Here is a 25,287-nt window from a genome sequence, read left to right on the forward strand (position 1 = left end):
AGTTGAAGGTCCATCCTCGGGATACCAGGGGCGAGTGTCCCCAACGTCCCTTGGTGCTTCAAGGAGGGAAAAACACCCACTGTACCGTCCGTTTTTGGTTTTATATACATATGTCACCACATGGGGACACTCGCAGTCTCTACAGACTTAGGCTTCAAGAGTTTCAGAAGAAGGGTCGTACTGGAGAGGGGTCTTTGCACTCTTCCTAAAGTTCTGGAAGAATCTCCTGATGGGTCCCTTCTTTTTCTGTTTCTCTATTTTCATGTTCTCAAACAGCACTTCCAAATTTTGAATCCGGCCCATCAGGGCCTCGATGGAAGCCTTCTTCTCCTGCTCCTTCTTCTGCAGAGCCTCCTTCATGTCAGAGATCTCCTCCAGGAGGCTGGACTTCTCTCTGCTCCACTGCTGCATCTCGTTGAGCAGCACCTCCTGCGCCTCCTTCACCTGCGCGTAGCAGCTGGAAGCTGGTCTCCACCTGCTCCTACTGGTGCTCCTGGTTACCCATCTCCTCCTTCATCTGGAGCAGAGCAGCCTCCGTTTCCTCCACTTTCTGGGCCAAATTGTCCTCAGCTTGCTGTCTGCAGGTTCTCTCGGCTGAGAGGACCGCCTCCAGCTCGTGGATCTTTTTGGTCGGATCTATGCCTAACTTGCTCTTCTTACCAAGTTCCTTTTTTCATTTGAGCTTGTTGGGATGTGAGCTCTTGTTTCACCTGCTTAAGTTCTCTCTGCAAAGCTTGTTTCTCCTCCATAAACTCCTTTTCCTTCTCATCAAACTGAGCCTGTAACTTGGCCATCGCCGCCTTCATCTGGCTCATCTCCTCCTGCTGCTGCTTCCAGCATCTCTCCGCGGTCTCTCTCTGTGCCTTTTCGCGGCACATTTCCGCTTCCAGGACAGAAAGTTTCTGGGAATCTTTAAGATGACTTATCTCATCTGACATTTTCTTATTTTTTAGTTCAAGTTCCAGGATGTTTTTTGTCCTTGTCTTCCAGTATTTTCTGGAACTCTGAACATCTGAAAGCCCAGTAGTTGCAATGGGATGTTCAGATGCAGGGTCTTTACAGACCAGCGCAGGCTGAGGTTTACGTTTCACCTGCTGCCTGGGAGTGGCATACAAGGGTTTTACAGGTTTGCTCTCCATGTCTTTCTTTGCAATGTTTTGGTTGGAAAAACGTCTTCAGACAATAGCTATACGCTTCACGGACTGATGCGTGCTTATTCGTCGACTGGTTTTGGAAAGATCCGATCGTTCTAACAGCGTTGCCCCAATAAAGGCTCTTACGATGTCACAAAGGGAAAAGACTGACGCATGATCCTGGCATGTTGCTAAAATACGCCAATTAAATCCACCTTTTTTTTCATCTTTTAAAAATAAGAGCCCAACAATTTAACTTTGACTCATAAAGTTATTAGCACAAAGACATATTTGATCTGTAGACAAAGTAGAAAGGGCTGTGTAAGTCTAACCAAAGCCCACGATGCACATATTTCCCTTTACAGGTTATCTTGTGCTAAATGCACTTTGAAAAAGCAACTATTAGGATTAGAAAACGCACATACTGGCATGCCTGCCACACACATGCTATATCATATATAGCGGTGTCTGACAGAGATGAGATAAGGGGCTTAGCCGAGGGGGGCAGGGTTGTCTCTGGTGAAACTCTGAGTGACATGGCAGCTCTGTGGTAATCCTGCTAATCCTCCGCCAGCTCAGGGGTGCAGTGGGACTGGAGGCCTTTGACCCCGCACCAAAAAGGAGGTGTTAATGCAGACGCACCAAACTAGCTCATGGTGGCATCTGAAAATTACTAATAACACTTTCTCTTGGTTTGTGAGACGTCCAGCAGCTGCAGGGACACACCCTTCACGTGTTATTGATTAACTTTTATGGCTCTTTGAAATGCACTGATAACATTTGTTGAACTGCCTGTTCACATCTAAAGAAATTACAAGGGCAATCAGGGATCATCATATGGCCAATTAACCGTGAACAACCCGAACAATCACCTCATAACAACAGGTACAGTGTGATGTTGTGAAGAAACAGCTGATAAGTGTCACATTCAGTGAGTCATTTGACTGTCTGATAGTTTACTTTAACCTAGGTTAAAGTTACAATGGACATGCATTATTGCTATTTTGAGGAACCGACAGAGTTTTCAGTCACATGCACAACAATATTTATCCAGGTCAGTTTTGTCAGTAATGTTTATTTGAGTCCATTTAGTGGTCTAAACTTCTACATACAACTGAACTCACTCAATAAATGGATTAGACATCGGTAAAAAAAATATTTAAATAATAATTAACTATTTTATTTCTAAATCATTTCAAAATAAACCTAGATTAGAATTGTTCTGAATGAGCTCCACATATTTTACATTTAAAAATGATGTATGATCATCTATTTTTACATGTATTTATACACATCTATTTATACATGTATTTTTCTGCAAAAATATTCTTTTTAACATTATTTAATTTTGCATTTTAACGAGATTTGCTCTGCTATCCAACCTTTTTATACATTTGAGACTTTCGGGAAGAAAAACTATTTCAGAAATTCATGTAGATGTACTGCTCTTTAAAGATATCATAATGATAATAATAATAAAAGCGCCTGACGCAACCTGTTGGTATGCTTATAATGCTACCCTGTGTTTACTGGAGAGGCTGAAGTCCGGTCATGTTGACGGGACTGTTTATCTCCCGAGACTGCTTCAAGTTGATGTTTTCACAGAAAAACAGCAGGAAGTGGGCTGCAACTTTACAAAAGAAAAGTAGTCAATTATTAGGTGTTGCGCAAAAACCTTCATCTTTCGTGTTACACTGTTTGTGTGGGGAGCCAGATTTCATATTAATATTATTATTAGTATGTCAACTTATTGTTAATCAAATATGCTATGTCGTATAAAGTAGGCTATTGCAAATTAATATACATGACTAGGTATTTATTTTTGTTAATCTTCAAAATAAATGTATATGCTTTCGGTAGCAATATCAGGGTAAATATGTGAATATATTAAAATACCAACAGCAAACAGTGCGCTACTACTGGGCGACTTGTTTACAACGGTGATTAGATTATTGCCTACTACTACTTCTATTTTTCCTTCCCCTCCAGATATTTATTTTGAAAGGTCAAATCGGAAGTGAGATTGTCAGATTCAGTCGCGCTTGACGCAGCTGTGTTGTTGGCTGAGGATAAAGGCTGATTTATGGTTCTGCGACACCAACGCAGGTTAGGCGGCGACACGTACCGTACGGTGCGCGTCGTCGCGTAACCTACGCCGTACCCTACGGCGTAAGCTCTGCGTCGATTTAACGCAGTACCATAATTCAGGCTTTACTTGGTGCGTCTCTGGATCGGCGCTCACACACTGAGAGTCAGTGATGGGAGACCGGCTCAGGCTCAGTAGTCATCGCGCACAGGTTTCTGCTCATCTGCTTACATCCTCGTTGTCTCTTTTCACATTTCTACTCCTATTCAGAATTAAGATACCTATCTATTTAGGGCAGATTTGAAACGGTGTCGGACTTACTCTGTTTTATACAAGCTCAGTTTAACTTTCCCTTTTGGTTATAATTAATGTTTTACATAGTTGCTCACCGACTGTCCAGGATTTGAGGCAATTCAGAGGACTGAGGCGACTTTACCAAAATGCCTTGTTACTGGAATACAACTTTTCCACGGAGTTCCTATGGAATATAGTCCGCTTTTGCACAGTTTACATGTTGTGCCATCATCCCACGTAAGGAACAAACTCTTTGTACTGTGCATAATGTTGTCCCTTTGGGTCTATATGATATATTGCTGCGTCGGCTACTGCTCAACGGTGCCAAACCTGACGTACGGCACGGTGAGCAAACGCCAAAACGATGCGCAAGTTGACAATCAAGGGTCGCCTTTGGGGGTGTCCAGGGACTTGCTGAATAATGAAAATGAGTTGGACAGCAGAGGAGACGAGTGGGAAGAAATTAGAGGCGAAGCGAAGGCGCTGGATGATAATGCCATGTCGGGTTTCCTCAATGAGACGGAGAGTAAAAAGTTGCCCCAGGCGATCATCATCGGGGTGAAGAAGGGAGGGACGCGGGCGCTGCTGGAGTTCCTGCGCCTGCATCCAGACATCCGCGCGGTGGGAGCGGAGCCGCACTTCTTCGACCGCAACTATGATAAGGGACTGGAGTGGTACAGGTACATCATAGGACACATACACACGAGCAAATACTCCACCAAAAAGAGACACTCAAAACGGCTATGCATCATTTCCCAGTATTTTGCCATTTGGCTTCAAGACAGACTTGCTGAGTTTAGCGAAAAATAAAAACATCTTTTGATATGTCTTTGATATGTTTATTTCATGCAACCTTTGGGTGTAATTCAGCCCACTTGATAGCCTAATGACATTTTATCATACCTTAAATGTCTAAGAATTCCCTGCCACTTTAAAGGGGATATAAAATGATTTAATTAGCTGTGATTCGAATATATATCTCTACCTTTTTTTATAATGGATTATAATTTAGGTTGTGTGAACTATAAGCAACTGAGAAATTGTGTCTATGAAGTCTATGAAGTCAGAAAAGTTGGTTTCAGTGTTGTAACTGTCCTCCTGCTGCTTTTTAGTCATAATAAAAATAAGAATATAATGAAAAATAATGCACTGGGGCTGTTCATGGAGGACTATAATGTTCCGTTTGTCAGGTTTATTATATAATTAGATGTGAATACTTTGCATTTTGACATTTAAGGGCCAAGGTCTCTGCAACATCCAAACATGAGTGAAGTATTTGGAAAATGTTTCTGACATTTTAGGTAACTCTTACCCGTCGTTCTCATTTACAAGACGGCTTATTTTTTGCCTGTTTGCATGATCTCCCCTGTTAGTGCCTGGATTTTTTTTTCTATCTCAAATATCGTCCTTGGATCTAAACGATCTGTGGCTTCCAGGCAAAGAAACGGAGGACTGGGGAGTGGGAAAAAGAAAAGAAAAAACATGATCAGAAGTAACATTTAAGCTCAGAGAGGCAAATCTATATATCTTGAAATGAAGTTTCATAATGTTGTCATCCTTGAGCAACTTGGAGTTATAGTCAGGGTTCAGAAAGTTGCAGGGCATTGATTTAGAAGCAGTAATATGTCTAGATCTTCAATTCTAATATACATCAATGTCAAAATCAGGCATCTGGTATCTGCAGTTGCTTGCATGTTCAGTATTGTGTAATGCAAGATTTATCCTGTCTAATGGTTGTCCTTGGACCACATCTCAGTACAAGCTCTTTGCTATTGACTCAGCTGCACAATTACACAACTTGCCATTCTCAGTGAAAATAAATCACAAATCCAATGTATTACTGGAAATTATTGATGTTTTCTGTACCCAAAATGCATTGAGTGCTTTTACATCTGAGCCAGCTCCTTTTCTGATTGGACATAATGAGAGACGCTGCTGCTTCAGGTGTCCATTTGACTGAACCGAGGGATTAGCGGGCCGCAGCAAAGAATCTAGACTCTGTTTCAAGTGTTCAATGCTTCTATAATAGAGGAAGTGAAGCATTGTTCAAAGGACTTTCCGGCCAGGTTTAGGAGCTTGCCGGATGATCAGTCTGAGAAGACGGCCTTTTGTTCATCTCTGCTGACTGAGAATCCTGAATGAATTGTGATAAACCTATACTTGAAGACTTTTAAACTGTTGCACCTCTTCTTAACGCTTTTTTCACAATCATCCTGCTGTGTGCAAGTAGGAACTTCATATTAGGAAAGAATTATGCTTAAAAGGAAACGGCTCATTAAAGATTGAATCTAGCTGCTTGTGCACAGTTGCAGGTGCACACTAAACAAATCACTTTGTAGTTCGTTATTGACGACATATATTGTATAATCAAGTCCTCTTTGTCAGAGAAGCGATCAAGCTAATTAAAACAACTGGGCTTGAGTTGTCACAGTCTGACCACCGCAGGGACTCAAACTGACCCCATGTAGAGAAACACATTACATTAGTTAAACCTTCATGGCCATTTAATGGTGTGTAGAAAAGCCCTGGCTGGCTTTAAGGTGGTGCACATCACACAAACATTTCACCACGCAGTCCCTCTTCCCTTCTGATCATCAGGCAAAGGTGTCCACTGATTTGTTTGCCCATATGCTTCACTTCATCGCCCCCAGACTAAAGATGAGCAGTGGCTTGGGGAGGGGAGCAGTCGGCTGGGTGGGCTTATTGGCTCCTGTGGTGGCATTAAGTTGTGCCCACGCAATTCATCTGCCGTGATTGGTGTGTCCTTTTGAGCTGGAGGTCTGCAGCGTCCGTCCTTATGGAGCTCCACGGAGGAGAGGCCCTCGCGCAGCGGGACGCCGACCACAATATATCGTGTTTTCACACCTCAGAAGAAAAAGAGAAACAGACAATTGTGCACGCTTACTCACACGGAGCGCAGGAGGCAACTCCCAGAAGCCGTGGGAAAGGCTTCCTACTCGCCCCCCCTTCCTTCCTTTTCTTTTTTTAGTAGCAACCGCATAATTCAAACTTTCTTTTATGCATCTTTTTTTTTTTTTAGACAGATTAACTACTCATTTACTGAATACAGACGCGCATCAAGGTCCTCTGAGCTCTGTACTGTAGATGTGACTTAATTGCTGTAATCACGTTTTTCCTCTTGAGGCTCCACATATAGAACAATGAAAAGCCTTCTTACCAACTCACTGAGGGTGTCAAAGAAGATGGCCTAATCCTCCCCGGAGCCTCAGGGGAGCTTACTGCAGCCCAGTGGCAGATAGAGGGCAGTAAATTTAAACTGCACCTCTTTTTCTTTTTTTGTCTTTTGCTGTTGCTTTACGGAGCTCAGTGAAAAGGGATGCTGGAGAACCCCTGAGGACTGCATTAACCCCGGCAATAAAAGAGCAGACAATTAGTGTGAAACATGTTTTCTCTGCCTTCACTTTGTATGCAAATGTGCTCAGAAGGGTGAAAGTGTCCTTTGACGAAGCCCCAGCAGGAGTTCATCAGAAAAATGCACTCACTGGAGCATGCCCAAGAAAAGACTCAAACCCGGCACCGGAGCTTTTTAGCCTCAAAGTTGACTTTTCCGAGCGCACTCTATGAAAAGTTGGTGTCCTCTAGGAGCAGGTTTCGTCTGAGCCCACTGGTGGCCTTCTGCCGACTTGACACTTTAAACAGCAAAGACAAAGACGAATTGGTGTAAGTGAAACACTTCTGGATAAAGGGATCGGCCCACCTAAACTAATTTGTCAGCAGCACACTGACAGACATAAAGGGAACAAAAGCAAAGATGAAGAGATGCTTTAAAGATTCAGTTCACACATGCAGACTGCATAGAATAGGCCACTCCCACTCGAAAGAGTAAATTGTCAGCACAAGTAACATTCACCTCTCCAGACTATTTCATAGACTAAGTTTATAGATTGTTTTCTGCAACAAGCCCCTGGCCTTCATGCTGAAGCATTTTGCTAAACCACAGAACTTAATACAGGACTTCGGAAACACTGACTAAAAACATGTTTTCTGCATTATATTCCCTCAAGCCGGCCGCCTCATCTCCCTTTTGTAGTATCTTCACAGAGTGTTTGTTGTTTCCTGCTTCTATGTTTCTCTGTCCTGCAGAGACACTCTGACAGAAAGTCAGTGTCTTGAGAAAGAGGCAATCTGCCTCAGCCATCTTTGTTCTGCTTCTTTGAAGTTTTTGTTTGCCGTCGATGATCCTCTCAGACCGGTGCGCATCTGTTGGGAATTACCTAATGCTTCTAGACTACAAACACAAGTCGGAAAAGTACTCGGATCTGTTTAAGAGAAAACGCTTTAAATAAACCATATATTGGCTAAAGCAGGAGCTTCTCTTGTTTACAATCAAAGATAAACAGTTTGAAATATTGAAGGTGTGCTGTGAAATGAGTGTTTGTGACATTGCCAGCTGCAGTTGAACAATTTTAGTTTTTTACTTTGAGTTTTGTGCCGTACTCTTTAGCGCTTTAGACAAAGATCTGCTTTTTTTTACAAAGGCATTGACAGATTTATTTTGCTCTCAACTAATATATCCCCTGAGAATCAGACCAAGAAATGCAGTTATAACTTATTATGTATAACATGATTTATTACACTGTTTTGGTAAAGAACTAAAAATCCGAAGCAAAGTTTTTTCTCTGAAAGCAATATTTGGTGACGTTGTTCCTTCAGAATTTGCCCACTCCTTAATCCACTGATGATGATGATCCATCCTGAAGCTTGACTTACTCAGTGCTTGTTTATTCTGATACTAGCTGCATGGCTGTTGTTTGTCTAAATTCTAACAGTTCCAGCATCTTTGTACACTGCATGCAGGATGATGCATGGCTTCATAGGTAAAGCATGTGTCTTGTTTATATTATACTATATCTGGAAGAAAAAAAATGTCTCTCTGAAACAAAAATGTAAACATCAAGATGAACATAATTGTAACAATCCTGCTCAAAACATTAAGACAATGACTGTTCTGTCTTTTCAGCATTGTAACTTCACCAAATACTCGATGAACTGGATTCACATCCAGTAACCTTTCACTACTTGCCAAAGCACATAAAGGAACTGACTACAATGGGCAGGTTTCCACTAGCCGGGGTTGGAAGTAGGGTTTTTAGGGGAGAGGTACTCGGGTTGGCCGACAGGAACCTCCATGGCGGGAGGCCTTTGTTAACTGGGATTTCTAAATTAAGTTCAGCATGCTAACATAAATCATGTGATCACAACTCATTTGGACCAGAGACATTTTGCTACTACTATATTTGATGAAGTTGGATTGACTGGCAAGTCCGTTCAGGCCTTGTTGGCATATTACGTCAATGTAGAGGTCCGGCGGGGTTTTTTCTTTTCAATTCAATTTTCTTTTTCAATTGTTTCCATGTTAAAAAAAAACTAACAAAAATGCAAGTAGCATCCATTATTTTCATTTGTCCTTCTCTTTATTCTTTTGCTGAATTGTTATTTTTCGTCTTCTTGAATGCTGAACAAGAAATGTGCATTACCATCACCTTGTGGTTGGCTGTGATATTTCGCCTTGTGCGGCGCTGCAGGTAATGGAGAAGACTGTTGGCCCCGTTGAAGGTTCCTGTCTGGTGGAAACGTTTATTTTGGGAGTCTAACTTCCTGACACAGACAGATTGTCATATTGAATACGTATTCACGACTACGTGATTTTGTTTCTATTTTACGTAAGCCAACTTGTAGGCTCTGTATTGATCTTCTGAGGAAGCATGTGCGATGCCATAAGCTCACTTCACTTTTATATCTGTTCCTCATGCAGTAACAACTTGTTCAATATTGCATATCTCAAACAATATGATCAACAGCACTTTTCTGATAGAATCAGCTGTTCATTTGATCACCTTTTATCACCCATGACTGATTACAGCTTGGTTTATGGGTCTCCATTAGCTTGATTGCAGAGCTTACATAAGTGGCCTATACTGGTGTGAACATTTGCACTATTCAAATGCTGCTTGAATCTAAACATTATTGGACAGCAGTGACTTATACTGAAACTGAGGTTTTGAACCGGCTGCTCAACTGTACAATATAGCTTGAGGTTATATTTGTGTTGTTAAGCATTGTAAGGAATCCTGATACAATTAAAGTCTCTTGAATTTTTCCTTTTAGGAACCTTACACTTGAGCAACGCAGTAAACAAATGGACGGCCCCCACCTGAGAGTTTTATTTTTGAGGTGGTGCACGTCAGTTAACAGGGAAGCTGTATTTGTCATGTAAATTTAACTGAAACAACTGTCACAAATGTCACTTGTTAAAGCCCGACTGACATTTTTGTGCCAGAATGGCTCATGCATCCTTCATCCTGCTCCCCCTCCTCCTCTCCTCTCCCTAGAATGACCATTTTTCCAACAGACGGCCAGGTGGTGTTCAATTCTGCATACTGATGGTAATAATAGAGGATGGAGGGGAAAGTCACTCTCCGCACTGTCACTGCAGTTAAGGAACGCTCTTGAAAGACGGAATGCTTTTCAGCGTCATAAGGAGGTCATTTTGGTGAAGTGTGATGATGATGACTTTCACTACCTGATAAGACTGTAATGGCCAGAGAACACCTTCTTTAAAAATCTTTTCCTCTTTGATTTCTGTCTGGAACTTGTCTCACAGTAAGATGGTCTGATTATTCCAAGTGGCTGCATACCACCACCTCTCATCTTGCCTCTGAAAACAGGGATGATTCCCACAGCAGCTCAGGACCCCTCAGAGCTGCACGGCAAGATAAGAACACAACATGACTTTAGATAATGTTGAGGGCTTTTTCTGGAGTTGCCCCTTGCCAGAGGGGGTTTAAAAAGCTGAAATATAGATGCCAATTAGAGTCAGTGGAGCAGAATACTGCAGGAAGCAAGAGTCATTGCAGGAGTAGCTCCTCATTTCAGTGAACTCATCACAGAGGTCATCATATGGCAGCTATAAGCAGAAAACGGGATGAAATGACGTTGTAAATTCCTACCTTTGAACCTGCTTACTGATAACGGCGAATGTAAACAAGGCACAAGGTTTCACAATCAGTCCCTCCAGCAGCCAGGTTTCAAGACGCACCTGAGTGCCTTGTAGACAAAACATGAGCAAATAATGCAACACCTCACTCGAGGCCCATGTCTCTCTTGTTGGAAGCAGGAAACTGTAGACACAGCATTTGAAATGGCAGCTGAGTTAACAGCTTTGGGTTTTAGTGTTGGGCGGTTGACTGTTGCAGTTTCCATTTTCAAACATTAATCTGATTTCATGGGGTACTTTTTAAGCCCTTCCACATTTGATGTCTTACTCTCAAGCGTTTTTGTCTTTCCTTTCTTTGTAACTGTCTTCTCTTCTTTTTAATACTCTGATTAGAGTAAAGGCAGAGAGGCTGATTATGCAAAGAGTTTTTTGTTTGATGTTTTTTTTTTGTTTTTTTTTTAAATATTTTTGCAAACATCGATATAGATGTATACCTTTGAACCCTGAGCCTATTTTGCTCAAAATTGCATCCTCTTATTAAAATGCGTTTATCTCTGCAACTACAAAGTGTATTTGAATAGGGAGCACTTGTGAGATTTGACGGGATGTGTAAATTACAGTATATGTGTTACTGGTGAAGAATACATTCGGATGACACACAGCAAAAATGTAAGCTTTAAAAAAAACTCTTTCAGGATCAACAACTCTTTGAAACGAGGTATCAGATTCTCTAAATCTCTATCAATATGGATAAATTATCTCTGCAAAGGCCTCCACTGTTGAGGTGAAGCAAAGCAAAATGATAGAAATTTACCTCAGAAAGTCCAACCAAGGTTTGACCATCTTAGCAAAGTTTGGCATGGTTGGCGCCATCTGTGCCATCTGCATTTTCACATGTGTAAAACTATATATTTCATTTTTATATAACTACTGGTATTCAATACAATCAAATACAACAGTTTTTGGCATCTACAAATCTTGAAAATTCAACCCGACACTACACTGCCCCCCTATGTATGTCTGATTTGCTGTATTTCATATGGTTATAGTTTGGCACATTTTAAAAAGGTTTTCTCAGGTTTGTAGCCCAGGTTCTGCTCTTTAATATCACGTGCTACATCACTATAATCCAACTGATTACTGAATTGTTTACTTCTGTGTTTGATAAGTGCTGATCGAAATCCCCAAATCTGGGGGACTTTAGGGTTAGAAGGAAAATCCCTAAAGGTTTGGGTACTAAATGTATGACTAGGATGGCATAGTTTCAGACTAAAGCTGCAGTTTTAGCTGTACAGTGTAAAGTCAAAAATAAACATGCTACATTCATGATGGGGCAAAAAGTTTTATGTTGTGGCTTGATTTTTGAGATCTTTTATTGTCTTGAAACTGAACAACGATGCTTTTGCATGAGTGATTAGTAGGTGAAACCTTTTGCCTGCAGTCAACGTTGTTTATTAAGCAGAACAAATCGTGAAAATTTGCTACAGCTAACTGCCTAAGGCAACTTTGACACTCTGTGCTCATTCAGAAATGCTCTCCTATCCCGTCTCTGCCACTGTGATTGTTTGTTTCATTGACTCAATGGATTGTTTGATTAGTAATAAGTTGTTTTTTTTCATCCCTTGAGGCCTTAAGAAAAAGCCTGCAGTGCTGAGTGTAACCAAGAGACACAGAGGATAATTGCAGGGGGGCAATTGCCTTCATTAGGTCTGAGGTGTCTCCATAATATACAAGGGTTGCCAAGGTAGTCAGGGAAGGAAAGATGCAGTAAATGTGTAAAACACTGGTTCACATAGGATGGAGACAGAGCATGTGACCATAAATGATGAAAGTCAGAGAAAGGAAAACCTTATCATATATTTGTGCGGCAGTGATACAGAATTTGCAATACCCACACAATTGCCAGATAATTGAGCTTGTTTCTGCCACATACATCTTTAAGATGAAAGCTGCTGGATTTGAAGAAGGGGATTGAAACAGTCTGCATACAAACAGATGGTTGGAAATTGTGGTAATCAAGTTAATGACATGACTCCTCTGCTTTCCTGTTGTTTGATTTAGATCAGCCGCTCGAAATCAAAACCTAAGTATACTGCCAATGGTGCAGTAATTGAGGATTTACAATGTGACTGCCGTATATGTACATGCATGTTGGGAGCTTACGGACTCAACACATTGCTCACATTGGCTCATATTCTTTATGGCATTGAGGAGAAGAAAAGATATCTGCACGCTGCTCTTGATTAAAGGCATTTGTCAAATCAGCAAGCGGCCTCGTACTGTGATGATGGACTACAGGGACAAAAATGCAAGAGTTAATGCCAGAAAACATTAAGTCAAGTGTTTATCGCAAATGAAAATGTTACATTCAGCTGGATTTTTGTTGTAAATAATATAAGCACTTGATTAAATAGAGGAAAAAAATCCTAAAAAAAATATGAAAACTTTAAAGTTAAAAATAAACTGTTGCCATTAGCCACAGAATTTTGAGAAAATGGATCAGGCTTTGCATTGTTATGTATTCTATGTTGTTATGGGTTAATAACGGCATCAACATCTTTGTTATTGTTTTAACACAAAACGTTAACCCTTTGTGTCTTTACCCAGGAGGATGTGCTATTCTGTACACACTCCATGTAACTGGTTTTCCTCTGTTTGTGTTCATGGATTAACTGCTTACAAATGATTCTCATCATTTTTGCCATGCATCTCTTCAACCAGCCTCCCGGTTTGCTAGGAAGGCACACAACCAGCCTCTAATGCTTTAGCTTGTTTGGTTTAGTCCTAATCCTCCTTGGCTCAGCTCAGCCATTATCCAGCGAGGGCTGCAGTTAACAGGCTGTATTATGATCCAGCAGAGCCATCCAGGGTCATGAAGAATATGCAGTTATGGGGATAGACAGCTTTCAAGCATTTCCTGCCTACTCTCCAAAGGAATGCAATGCTTCTCTGCACATTTAACACACACTTACAGGCAAACACCAGGAGAAAGGTGCATTATATTTAAAAGCACCCTGCTGATTCTTATCTTAAGCATTGTTTAAACAATATAAGGGAAATCTGGGATTAATTAAAAAGATACATGTGGAGGTTTGAGAGAAGATTTAGATTTTAAGATATATGAAATGCAGCAGCAAGTGTTGAATATCTTCCTTTAGACAGAAGAAAACATGAGTTTTGTTTTCTGTTCACATGCACTCACTCCTGCTGATAGCACTCCTGTGTGGAAGCTCCTGTCACAATAGCAACATTTGCAGACTCAGTTAATGACTCATGATGACTACAATTGTTCTCTTGATGATGACTAGTTCTTATCAGTATCTTAAAAACCTGCCATGAAGTGACTGTGTCACTCTTGCTTAAAGGAGCTTGAGGCCGGATTGTGGCAGGATTTATGAAAAAAATCCGTATACATTTTAAGTTTTCTAGTAATAATGTCAGATGAAGCGTTCCAAACCCAAAAGAATGATCCCTCTAGTGTATCCCTCCTTTGCCTTGAACAGGCTGTGTGCTGCAAAATGTGCTGCAATTCGGTCCCGAATTTCCCGCGCTGGGCTGCGGATGTGACGTCACATGACGCTGCATGCACGTTCTCCCTGTTCTCCCGTGCCGGCTTCACTGTTGGCTGCAGTACCCCCAACGGCCGTCGTGGTGAAGGGTGGCGCTAGAGAGTCTCATTTCTTAAAAGGAGCCTCAAGCTCCTTTAACTTACATTATTTTCTAGGTGTCTCTAAAAAAGATGCCATGTAGAGTTTATGTTCTTTTTGGTGTGTTTGTTTGTTTTTAGCCATATGTCGCCTGCACTGCAAATAAAGATCATCCTCTTTTTGTATTTTTGCAGGGAATTGATGCCAAAGTCATCAGAAAGCCAGCTGACCATGGAGAAGACCCCCAGCTACTACGTCACAAGAGAGGTCCCCGCGCGGATCTACACCATGTCCAAAGAGACCAAGCTGATAGTAGTCGTCCGAGATCCCGTCACGCGAGCCATCTCCGACTACACCCAGACCCGCTCCAAGAAGCCGGACATCCCTTCCTTTGAGAGCTTGACTTTTAAGAATATGTCAGCGGGTCTGATTGACACCACATGGAGCGCCGTTCAGATCGGCATGTATGCCAAGCACCTTGAGCGCTGGCTCCAGTTCTTCCCCTTGGAGCAGCTGCTGTTTGTTAGCGGAGAGCGTCTCATTATCGACCCTGCAGGTGAGATGGCTCGTGTGCAGGACTTTCTGGGACTCAGAAGGGTGGTCACTGAGAAGTACTTCCACTTCAACCCCACAAAAGGCTTCCCTTGCCTTAAGAGACCTGAGGGAAACAGCAAGCCACATTGTTTGGGCAAAACCAAGGGCAGGATCCATCCCAACATTGACCCAGAGGTGGTGCAGCGGTTAAGGGACTTTTATAAACCCTTTAATAGAAAGTTTTACAAAATGACTGGTCAAAACTTTGACTGGGACTAAGGGAAATGTTATTACAGACTAATGCTGGTTCTTGTCTGTGTTTTTGATAATTGTATCATCCAAGATATATTGTTATACCGTGTATGTATTTGTTTTTGTGTAAAAAGCTCAAAAGTCTATTTTATGATAATTTATTGTGGTGATATTAACTCACAAAGCTGCCTCACCGGATTCAATCATGCTTATAGTTCCCAGGTCACACATAGTCATTTATCTAAAAGCACAGTCTGTTTTTATAGGTATTATGAGCAGGATCAGCATCGTTTATACTATTTTTTTTTTTTGTTTAGCTTTTGTTTCACCTTAAGCTCCATGAGCTCCAGCTTTGCATTAAACTGGTAATATCCCCTTAACATTTTCCTGACCCCCCAGAGGACTGTGCACCCACTTAGTCAGGTCGATACGAGTCTCAGCTGATGCCGTGCAACTTGCCAGGTGGATCAATGCAGTAATAGCTCCTCATCATGTCACTTAGGTCTGAGTGATGGCCCTGATCTCTCCAGCATCTCAATAAAGCATTAATCCATGAGTGGCAGTAAGTTCATGGTTGACCCTTGAGCCAAATTCAAGTTAATACAAAAATCTAAATTTCCGGTGCAATTTTCTGACCAGCTCAGTACTGTTGATCCAACAGGGAGTCCAGACACAAAACTGTTTGGGGATGTTATTAATAATTTTCCACAGGGCTTTTGACACAGCTTCATAATGCCTCTACAGACAGGATTTTATGAAACTTATATGACTCTGTCCGATTATTGATCCATGCTGAAATTGCTCGCATTGATCACTCTGAGCATATTTTTTATTTATTTATTTTTATTGCAGGTGATGCTCACTGTATTAAACTTCCCCTTTTGCCACAATTATTGGAGTGAAAGTGAACGGTACTTTTTCTTCTTTCAGTGACACCGGAAAAGAAATAAAATTGATTGTTTTGCCCGTCAGAAATCGTCATATAAGTCTTAGATTACGGTTGAGTTTTATTCAGCCTTTATAAAGATGCATTTGTTGGGTATTTGTCATTCATTTTGAACATCTCTCAGCAATGACACATTGCAACAGCATCATTGTGGAGGTGCTACATTTGCTGTATACATTGATTTACAGTGCAAATATTGAAATAAAGGAAGTTTAAGTGAGATGCAGATTGAAAGGTCTGGACATGTGTTTTTTTAGTAAGAAATAAATCTGTTTTAGTAAAATATAATAATGCAGTTTGTCATATGTGTATTTGTATACTGTATGAAGGAAACATTGTATTTACTTGATTTATATGCATTACTTTTTACTTATGTGCCCCTCTCTCTGAATCCCTGGTAGCAAGTGCAAAGTGTTGTTTTTAAATTATCATCTTGCACATTATTGTGCTAATTGGCACAACATAATTAACTACTTTTAGCAATTTCAGCCTCCCACTGCCACTGAAATAGTGTTGTTGCCATGACCCCTGCAAACACATATTAAAGTGTCAGGTTCCTCATCTGGAAAGAAGTGACACATTATGAAAAATGCTAGTGCTCTGATATGTCCCTGGGTAAAACTAAACTATCCACACTTGCCGAGGTGTCTGCTATGTGCCAAAGCATTAATAATCATTGAGAAACTGCTTCTGCAGTCGTGTAGGTTTGGTTTGATTCCACAAATACTGTAGTTAACATCTTGTTTGCAAATAATTTGTCATACATTAAGGAGGTGTTGTGAGCTGTCTGTGAACTCCTTCCCAAGCAGCCTGTCCCTAGCAAAGGTGATGCTTTAAGGGAGATATGAGTCACCTCGCTCTATTAACAAACAATCTTTATTTGACAAAACAGCCTCATTTACCTGAGGCTGCCAGAAGTGATGAAACTCGTCTCCCTGGTGGCAGGCAGGCTGTCTGATCACCCAGGAAGCGGCTCCCTTTGCAATTAAAGGGATAGAGGAGGAGTGCTGTAATTGCTAGGCTCCCAGCTGGGGAATTGCTGTTAGCGTACATCCCCCCAGGCTTTTGTAGGAAAGGCTGCTGTTGTTTGAAGGTTGGTAAGACAAGGAAAATTGACACCTGGCAGCACGGAAAACTGAGAGACCTGAAACATCCACTTGACAGCTTCCACTGGGGAATAAAATCGGAGCTGCTGAATAACAGAAAAAGAAAAGAAAATACTATAGAGAACAGATGAACATTGTAACTTGTAGGGAGGCAAGAGGATAAGCTCTGGCCTCATTAAGATGTCATGCTGTGGCCTCATTAGGATGTCATGCTCCCCATGCATGGGCAACATGTGTGCATAACAGGTGATTTTCTAGCAAGGTTTCACCTTAAAACGCCCATTTAAGTTGCCCTTATGCTCCTCATTGTCTTTGTCTGGTGTATTTTTCTCGAACAGATCAAGCCAGGTGGATGCGCAGTTGGAGTTCTCGGTCTGCACATTTATAACTCTTCCGGATTCATGCGGTTGGTTGGAGAGGGACTTTGGGGACTCTCGTGGACAGATGCAGAAGACAAACTTTATGTCAGAAAGGCTCTGCGCACAACCATACAAGGAAATGATGAATTATGTTTTGGTCGTAGAAACTACGACGGAGTATTAGGGCCAAACTAAGACAAAAAAAAAAAGGAAATTACGAGAATAAAGTCATAATAATATGAGAATAAAGTCATAAAATTACGAGAATAAAGACCTAATATTACCAGAATAAAGTCGTAACATTACGAGAATAAAGTCGTAATATTACGAGAATAAAGTCGTAATATTAAATATATTATAAATATATAAATATAACTTCACAAGATGCTCAATATTCCTCATTTTAACACAGGGAGAAGATGCTCTTCCTGTTAGAGTTCTCATAAATGACGACTTTATTCTCGTAATATTACGACTTTATTCTCATAATATTACGACTTTATTCTCGTAATGTTACGACTTTATTCTCATAATATTACGACTTTATTCTCATAATATTACGACTTTATTCTCGCAATATTACGACTTTATTCTCATAATATTACGACTTTATTCTCATAATATTACGACTTTATTCTCATAATATTACGACTTTATTCTCATAATATTACGACTTTTTTCTACTACGACTTTATTCTCGCAACATTATGACTTTATTCTCGTAATTTTACTACTTTATTCTCATTATATTATGACTTTATTCTCGTAATTTTACTACTTTATTCTCATTATATTATGACTTTATTCTCGTAATTTCCTATATTTTTTTTTTGTCTTAGTTTGGCCCTAATACTCCGTCGTATAGAAACACCTAATGATTGCAATGAAACGGCTGAAGTTCATTTCAGTTGGGTTGCAGGCCATGTCAGGTAACAGGATAGTATGAAAGCTGACATGTTTGCTAAGAGGGCACTTAAGATAAAGTATAATGAAATATTAAAACATTCCTTCTGTGTTCTCTTAAAAAGTGTTCACACTGTATGTTTTAGGCGCAATTTGCCAGTTACTAAAGACCACTGGGTGACAGAATCACGCACGCACGCACACTGTGTTGCTCATCAGTATTACTGTGGGAGCTATTCAGTTATGTGTTTTTGCTATGTTGTATTTTCAATGTCAATTTTCAAATTATTTCAGTCAGTTTTATTATTTAAATCTATTTGAGTTGCAGTTATATGCTTTTATTTTGAAAGGTGGTGGGCAATTTGGGCACAGCTGATTTTACTTAAGGCTTAAGCTATTTACACCCGGGTGCAAGTACTGATGCGTAGGCTATTTACACCCTGCTACCAATATCAATGTATGCTATTTGCACCCATGTATTATTAGAATTTTTTTTTTTTTTAATTATTTATAAAAAAAAAAAATGCATCAGCTCAACAGTGATTGACAGGCATTCACACCACTTTTGATACACTTAATTTAATCTATTCAAAATATCTTACAATGACATAAGAGCAAAAATAATTCATACAAAAGTGTGAGAGCAGAAGTTTGCCTGGCTCTATTGTTTGACATGGTTCCAATTTTGAGTGGTGCGCATGCGCATGGGCAAGTGAAAAAGCGCCTTCACGTTGGTGCACATGCGCATTCGTTTACTTAATTGTTAAGAGCACAGTTGGAAGTCAGTGGGCACCAGGGAAGGTGTATGGTTTTTACCAGCTTCAGACAGCTTCAGTATCAGCCTTAGGACAGAATTAGAGCCAACATTTTAACATCTTGCTGTATTCTTCCGGAAGAAGTTTATTAAATGACACAAAACGTAGTTGCCTGTCTGGACAATCGCCTCATTCCATACTGTGGTTCCTAGCTGATCTGCGTTAGAAAAACGCTTACCTGGTGCCTCTCAGTGGCCATTTGAATTAGTTGTTGGAGACAAATAGCCACCACAATTACAATATCAACATCACAATCATTTGAAGACCCTGAATACAAGGTAAAGTTGCATAGTCTGAACAGCCTCTGTTGAGAGCTGTGTTGTGTTAATCCTATAATGCAGGAAGTATCAAATTCAAAACCTGTAGCACACCAAAAGAAAAATCTAATTAAAAAATAGTTTTACAGAATAACGGATTTATAAGCTTAGCCGCATGCATAAGAGATGGGGCACAGATATAAAAACGATAAATGAATAAATAACACATATTATTACAATATACAGAATGACTCATTTTGAAAACCGACAGAAAAAAAAACAAAAAAGGTGAAACTTGGCATTCTCACAATTTCCAACAAAGACTTGGATACACTGTATTGAAATGAAGGTTTTATTTCATGGCCAAATGTGAATCAGATGTTTGAAATGTTCTGGAAAGTGAAGAGCACAAAGTAATGAGGTGTAACCATTCACTTCCACATTTACTGCTGTGAAAGTATAAATACTGCAATGGAAATATGCAGTTGGCCTAAGCTGCACAATTGCACGGCACTGCTGCCGCTACCACCCACGTCTGGGTATACAACACTTGTTTTTGAAGGCAAGAAGCAGCAGGTTAACCTGCATCTTGTCTATGACTAATAATTCCTTAAACTAGGAATAACATTGCTTTTGTCTCTTCGAGCAAACATTCATTATGACATTTCAAGGATCTGGTTTGGGTTTTTCTAATTACAGCTAAATTCCACAAATGTAAACTGCATGTGGCATGTTTGTCTTAGTCTGTCAGTAACAGTGTAAATCAGTGACACAACGACATTTATTAATACCTGAGAACAGAAAAATGAAGAATAAACACACACGCACACAAATCTGAAAGAAAAAGAAAATTCTCATTTAAACTTTTGTCTAAGATGTCATTAAGATAATTGCCTTCCTCCTTGGTCCTTAATCTCCATTGTCCAAACCTTAATCCTAATCCGAGAGGAAGGGCAAGCATTAATCTGAGACAGTAGACTTGGACCTAACATACATGTGCTGACGAGGCTAATCCCAATCTAATCCTGATTTCAAAAGTGCCAGAACATTTTTATGGGTTTCCCTAACTTCAGATTCAACAGAGCACTTATGTCTGAGGTAGATGTATGGATCTGTCCACAACACACACACACACACACACACACACACACACACACACACACACACACACACACACACACACACACACACACACACACACACACACACACACACACACACACACACACTCGTCTGACTTGTCAACACAATTTATATAACTGTATTAACTGCTGTCAGATTGTGAAGCGCTGCTACATTACATCAGCGTCTCAGTGGCAGGATCTACACTGGTGAATCTTCTGCTGCATCTACATACAATTTCTCAAAACATGAGATGACAAAACATTTCTCAGTTTGTTTTTCTTCAAATGTTAAAGCAGATTAAGTGTGAGACTGTTCAACATGTGTGGACGTGGCCAGGCACGGGGAATAACACCCAATTCCATCAGCTCAGGCTCATAAGACTCTGTTTGGCACAATATTTTAAATATTTAGCATATCATAACATATCAAGCACCTAGATTGGAGAGTTTGTACTCGTCCGTGTGTAACATGATGTTGGTGGCTATCATCAGCTCTTTTGCTCCTCGTGCTCACAGCATTTTTTTTTCTGTGCCTCATGTGTTGGTTCATGAGGTCTTAAGGAGATATGGACATAGACCCAAGACATCTTTTAATCACCTTTTTTCATTTAGAATTTGCTATGACTTTAATTACCCTTCACACACTACCTTAATTTTACTTGTGTGTGATTGTCAGTGCTTCTGACAGCTGCTTTAACGCGTCTTGACAATGTCCTCATGCCGTCCATGGTGAGCTTTGTTCACTCTGGATTCAGAGAGCAAAACTTTGCATTCTTTCATTTACGTAAATCTCATGCTCATTCTGATGATTTTTGCTAGAACTTTTAAAAGACTGAGCCTTCAGGCTTTGCCCGATGAGATTATGAAGCTTCACATGTGGTATTGTGCTTAAAATGAGCTTTGAAGTCATCCAGATTTTTACCATTATGCCAGTTATTGCCACAAGAGATGCATTCCTGCGCTCTTAATTTTGATCGGGTCTCGTTGTCTCTAAAAAACCCTGTGTTGAGTGGACGAATGGTCACTGTTGTGTTGTGAGGACTGGAGCACTCGTGTCGCTGGCAGAGAAATCTGCTTGTTGTAACCAGAGATTCCCTGGGGAAAGGTATGAGGGGAGAAGTGCCCTCTAACCAGTACAGGCAGTTCTGTCGTTAATGCTCATTCTGTGGTCTCCCAGTGCTATTTATTGCAGTCGCCCGCCTGCCTGGTACCACTTTTGACTCTCCATTAGGCCAGACCTCTGTAAGTCCCAGTGGCATGCTCCTGTAATGACTTTATCACTGTACCTCAGGACAATGTCTGCGATCACAAAACCATTTTAAATTCTGAAACACCGTGTGCTCAGTTCAAAGCACATTTAAAAACATATCTAATTGCTGTGCTCTTTGTTTTCTTTTTTCTGAATTAAATCAACCAGACGGACCCTTAAAAAAAGACATACATGGCAGGTCTTCCATGTTCTTATCCTCCTTACTCTGCAAGGAGGTGTGTGTAACCCTCTTTTCTCCATGCACCTATGTCACCCCAATAAGCCAAGATCCGGACTGTAAGGGGTGAAGGATATGCAGGAAATCTTAGCTGGATTATGGGTCGTACAGTCTGTTGTCTGTCTGCAACCACCAAATAAGCAGGATCCTGTTGTTTTTTTCTTTTTTTTACTGGTGCTAATCAGGAGTAAAAAGCCAAAGTAGACAATGGTCATCATGTTAATGCATTTTCTGGACCTTAATCACTGCCTCACAGCATTGGACTTCCTAGAGGGGATTGAAGTCTCTGCTTAACATAAACACTTCAGAGATCTCCTGTCACAATCAGTGCAACCAGTGGTACAAATATCTTGGCACTATTATTGATAAGTTGGCCTTTGAGCAGCATGTCGATGGTGTTAGTAAAAAATATGATCAGCATATGCACTTTTATCGTAAACCTCAGAGCTTTGGTGTCCACACTTTTATAAGGGTGTTTTAATCTAGAATATGTTATTTGTTGTTTTGCTGCACTCTCTCAATAGCAAGAACCAGCTGGTGGTTTTTTTGTGAAGGTGTGTGGAAAGAGTCTACATGTAATACTAAATGAACTTAAACATGCATGGTTAGGACTTTAAAGAAGGCTCAGGCCATCTTTGCTGACCCAACCCTTTTTTAATGATATTATGCTGAGATTTGGCAGATACAGTTTACCAAAATCTAAAACAGACTTAATAACAATAATTTGTCTCTGCCCCTGTTGACTTTTTAAAACAAGTCATTCTGATGTGCAGTTTTAACCTGTTGTGTGTTGTGTTTGGCCTATGACCTAAAAGTCATCACACTCTAATCTGCTACCAGGAATAGCCAGTTACATTTTTCTGCATGTGTGTCATGGATATTAAAAGTGTTAATGAGCACTTATGTTGTGGAAGGTATTTCAGAATGACTCTAGATAATAAAAAAAAAAATACTACGCATTGGGAGTTTGTATTTCAAGGACTTGATTGGCTTCTAACGAGATCTCGTCACAGGGACGGCAGAATCTACCAGGGACTGCAGTAATGCGCCTTCTGCATCAAGGGAGTGCTTCACAAACAGGTAATTTTCAAGGGGTTTCTGGGATTTAATCTCATTTTAGCAATTAATTAGTTAATTAAATGGCTGCTTGTGGGTTTAAATGGAAATTAAAGCAATGCCAGAATGGCGCAGGGGATTTCTGAAGACGGCCTCTCCACCATTGTCAGTTCATGTCTCACTCGTGCAAACAGAACCACTTATAGTTCCTCTTGAAGATTAGGAAGGGGAAGTGAGAGCTATGTCTTTAAAAAAAAATCTCTATGTCAGCATCACAGAAAACATATAAGGCTGTATTCTGTTTTTGTGTTGGGAGTTTTGAACTGCTTAAAACACACACACACACACACACACACACACACACACACACACACACACACACACACACACACACACACACACACACACACACACACACACACACACACACACACACACAGCTCAGCTGTATGAACCCACAAAGGAGTTCGGACACTTAGTAAATCTAAAATGTTAAGAAACGTGCACGCACCAGCACAAAATGGTTACACAAAAGTACACTCAGGAAAGCTGGCTCTGTTAAGTCAGGAAAACTCTAGGCCTTGTGCCTTGAAAGGCTACCGAAAAGAAAAACAAGAAAAGGCACTGCTCATACTGTCCATTTTTCACCAGAATTTCTCCTTTTATATCTTGTAAAACATATTAAGTTGATGAACAACTTTTCAAACATATTTCAATATTACAAATGTACTTTGTGGCTAAAGTGCAAGATGCACTTTAGTTTCCTTTGAGTATAAAAGAGGCTAATTTTAAACAAGCCACAAGTTTGTTTTTGGCTTGTCTCCATAAGGTAAACACTGCAAAATGTGTATTCTGTCCCTGTTTATGCATTTTTGAGGTTTTCTTATTTGAAACAATTAAATGAATAAATCAACATCAGCATTGCAAACGCAGTGTCATTTATGGCCTCGACGTGCCTAGCACTTTGCAAACACTGCACTCCTCAAAGCTGCTAGGGATTAAATTGAACTTTGCCATGTTTACAGACATGATATAACATGTTTTGACTGCCTGCTGTAATAGAGCCGTTTCTTCCTCCAATGCAGCTTTTACACTTTCATTAGTCAATCCGCTAAGCTTCAGATATTGATTCCCAATAAGGCTGAAATTCACTCTTGTGATCAAATTGCTTTTCTTCTACGGTGTAATCTTGCAAGCTGTTGCTGGTTTGAATGAGCTTTGTCCTCCATCTCCCTCCCCCGCCGTCCTTGGTTGGAAAGTTGCGAACATCAAGGTCCTGATTCGTCATGGGCTCTATTGAGCAGGATTCCATGTGTTGCCATGGTATCGGTGGAGAGTTGTCACTCATGTCACTGAACGGCCAAGCCCTCATTTTTTTTTTATCTCTACCTATATTTGCTCTGTTAAGACAAGCTGTTGGCAAGTGTTTCACCTTGAAACAGACAAGAATATCAAATAAATAAGTCAAATCATAGTAGAACTGCAAATGAATAAATCAAATGAATAGATCCCAAGTTAAGGACCTCAGCTTCACTAAACTACCAACCACTTCTACTCCCTCATATTCTCTTCCTCTTCTCCCTGTTTTCCTCCGTAGGCAAGTCTGTGCTGTGCCACACCACATCTAAAAGCCTGAGCAATTATCCTGTAATTCATTGAAAACCTTACTTTCTGCTGGTTTTCCCTTTGATGACTTTCATTAAGTCACTACGTAAGACAACAGGCTGTACCCCAAAGCCCGGTTTTTCCGTTCTGCGGGTGTCCGCCAGCTGGTTGAAGTTATATGGAGGAACAATTACAGAACCTCCTCTGATTCCCTCTGTTTCCTGCCTTGCAGCACAATGAAGCCGCTGTGTTATGGTTTCACAGCCACAAACGCATACTCACAAAAATGATGCATAATCTCGACATTGGTGCTGCCAAACATCTGCTCCAATCCACTGTCATTGCATAAGTGCAGGTCTGTTATTTATTTGGTTATCAGTCTTTAGAGAAACAAGATCCACAATCAAGATGCTCCTACTCTCGCTGCCTCTTTATCAGTCTGTGCCTGTTAACCTGGACAGGGGGGCCTTGGCAATATGGATTTTATCTCCGCTTTTATCACAAGAAAAAGTGTTATCTATGCCATCCGTTCCATTTATAGGCTGGGAACTGTTTTTGTTCTTTTGTTTTCCCTCAGGTGCCACTTTCTATTTAACTATTTTTCTAGGTGTTACATTTACATCAGCAGCAGCGCTTCGGGTGCTGAGCGCTGCTGAACCAGTTTGAAGAGGTGAGACTTCAGACCTATCAAGGTTTGTTTCAGTCAAATAACTCCAGTTTAGTAA

At 40.5% G+C, this 25,287-nt stretch overlaps 1 protein-coding gene across 1 annotated transcript; it reads left to right on the top strand.

Moving 5' to 3' along the window:
• Positions 1-3,387: 3,387 nt before the first annotated feature.
• Positions 3,388-16,078, top strand: hs3st3b1a (heparan sulfate (glucosamine) 3-O-sulfotransferase 3B1a). Its single transcript, XM_061712201.1, has 2 exons — positions 3,388-4,193; positions 14,313-16,078. Exons 1-2 carry the CDS (start codon positions 3,700-3,702, stop codon positions 14,929-14,931), a joined length of 1,113 nt encoding a protein of 370 aa, XP_061568185.1. The 5' UTR covers positions 3,388-3,699; the 3' UTR covers positions 14,932-16,078.
• Positions 16,079-25,287: the final 9,209 nt, after the last annotated feature.

This window comes from Cololabis saira, chromosome 21, assembly GCF_033807715.1.
Source record: "Cololabis saira isolate AMF1-May2022 chromosome 21, fColSai1.1, whole genome shotgun sequence".
In the NCBI taxonomy this organism is placed as follows: Eukaryota; Metazoa; Chordata; class Actinopteri; order Beloniformes; family Belonidae; genus Cololabis; species Cololabis saira.

Bases quoted from the DNA above. Each gene is read 5' to 3' on its own strand.
- hs3st3b1a (XM_061712201.1), top strand. From the start codon at position 3,700: ATGGAATATAGTCCGCTTTTGCACAGTTTACATGTTGTGCCATCATCC. The intron at 4,194-14,312 runs GTACATCATAGG...GTATTTTTGCAG, and splicing joins AAGGGACTGGAGTGGTACAG to GGAATTGATGCCAAAGTCAT.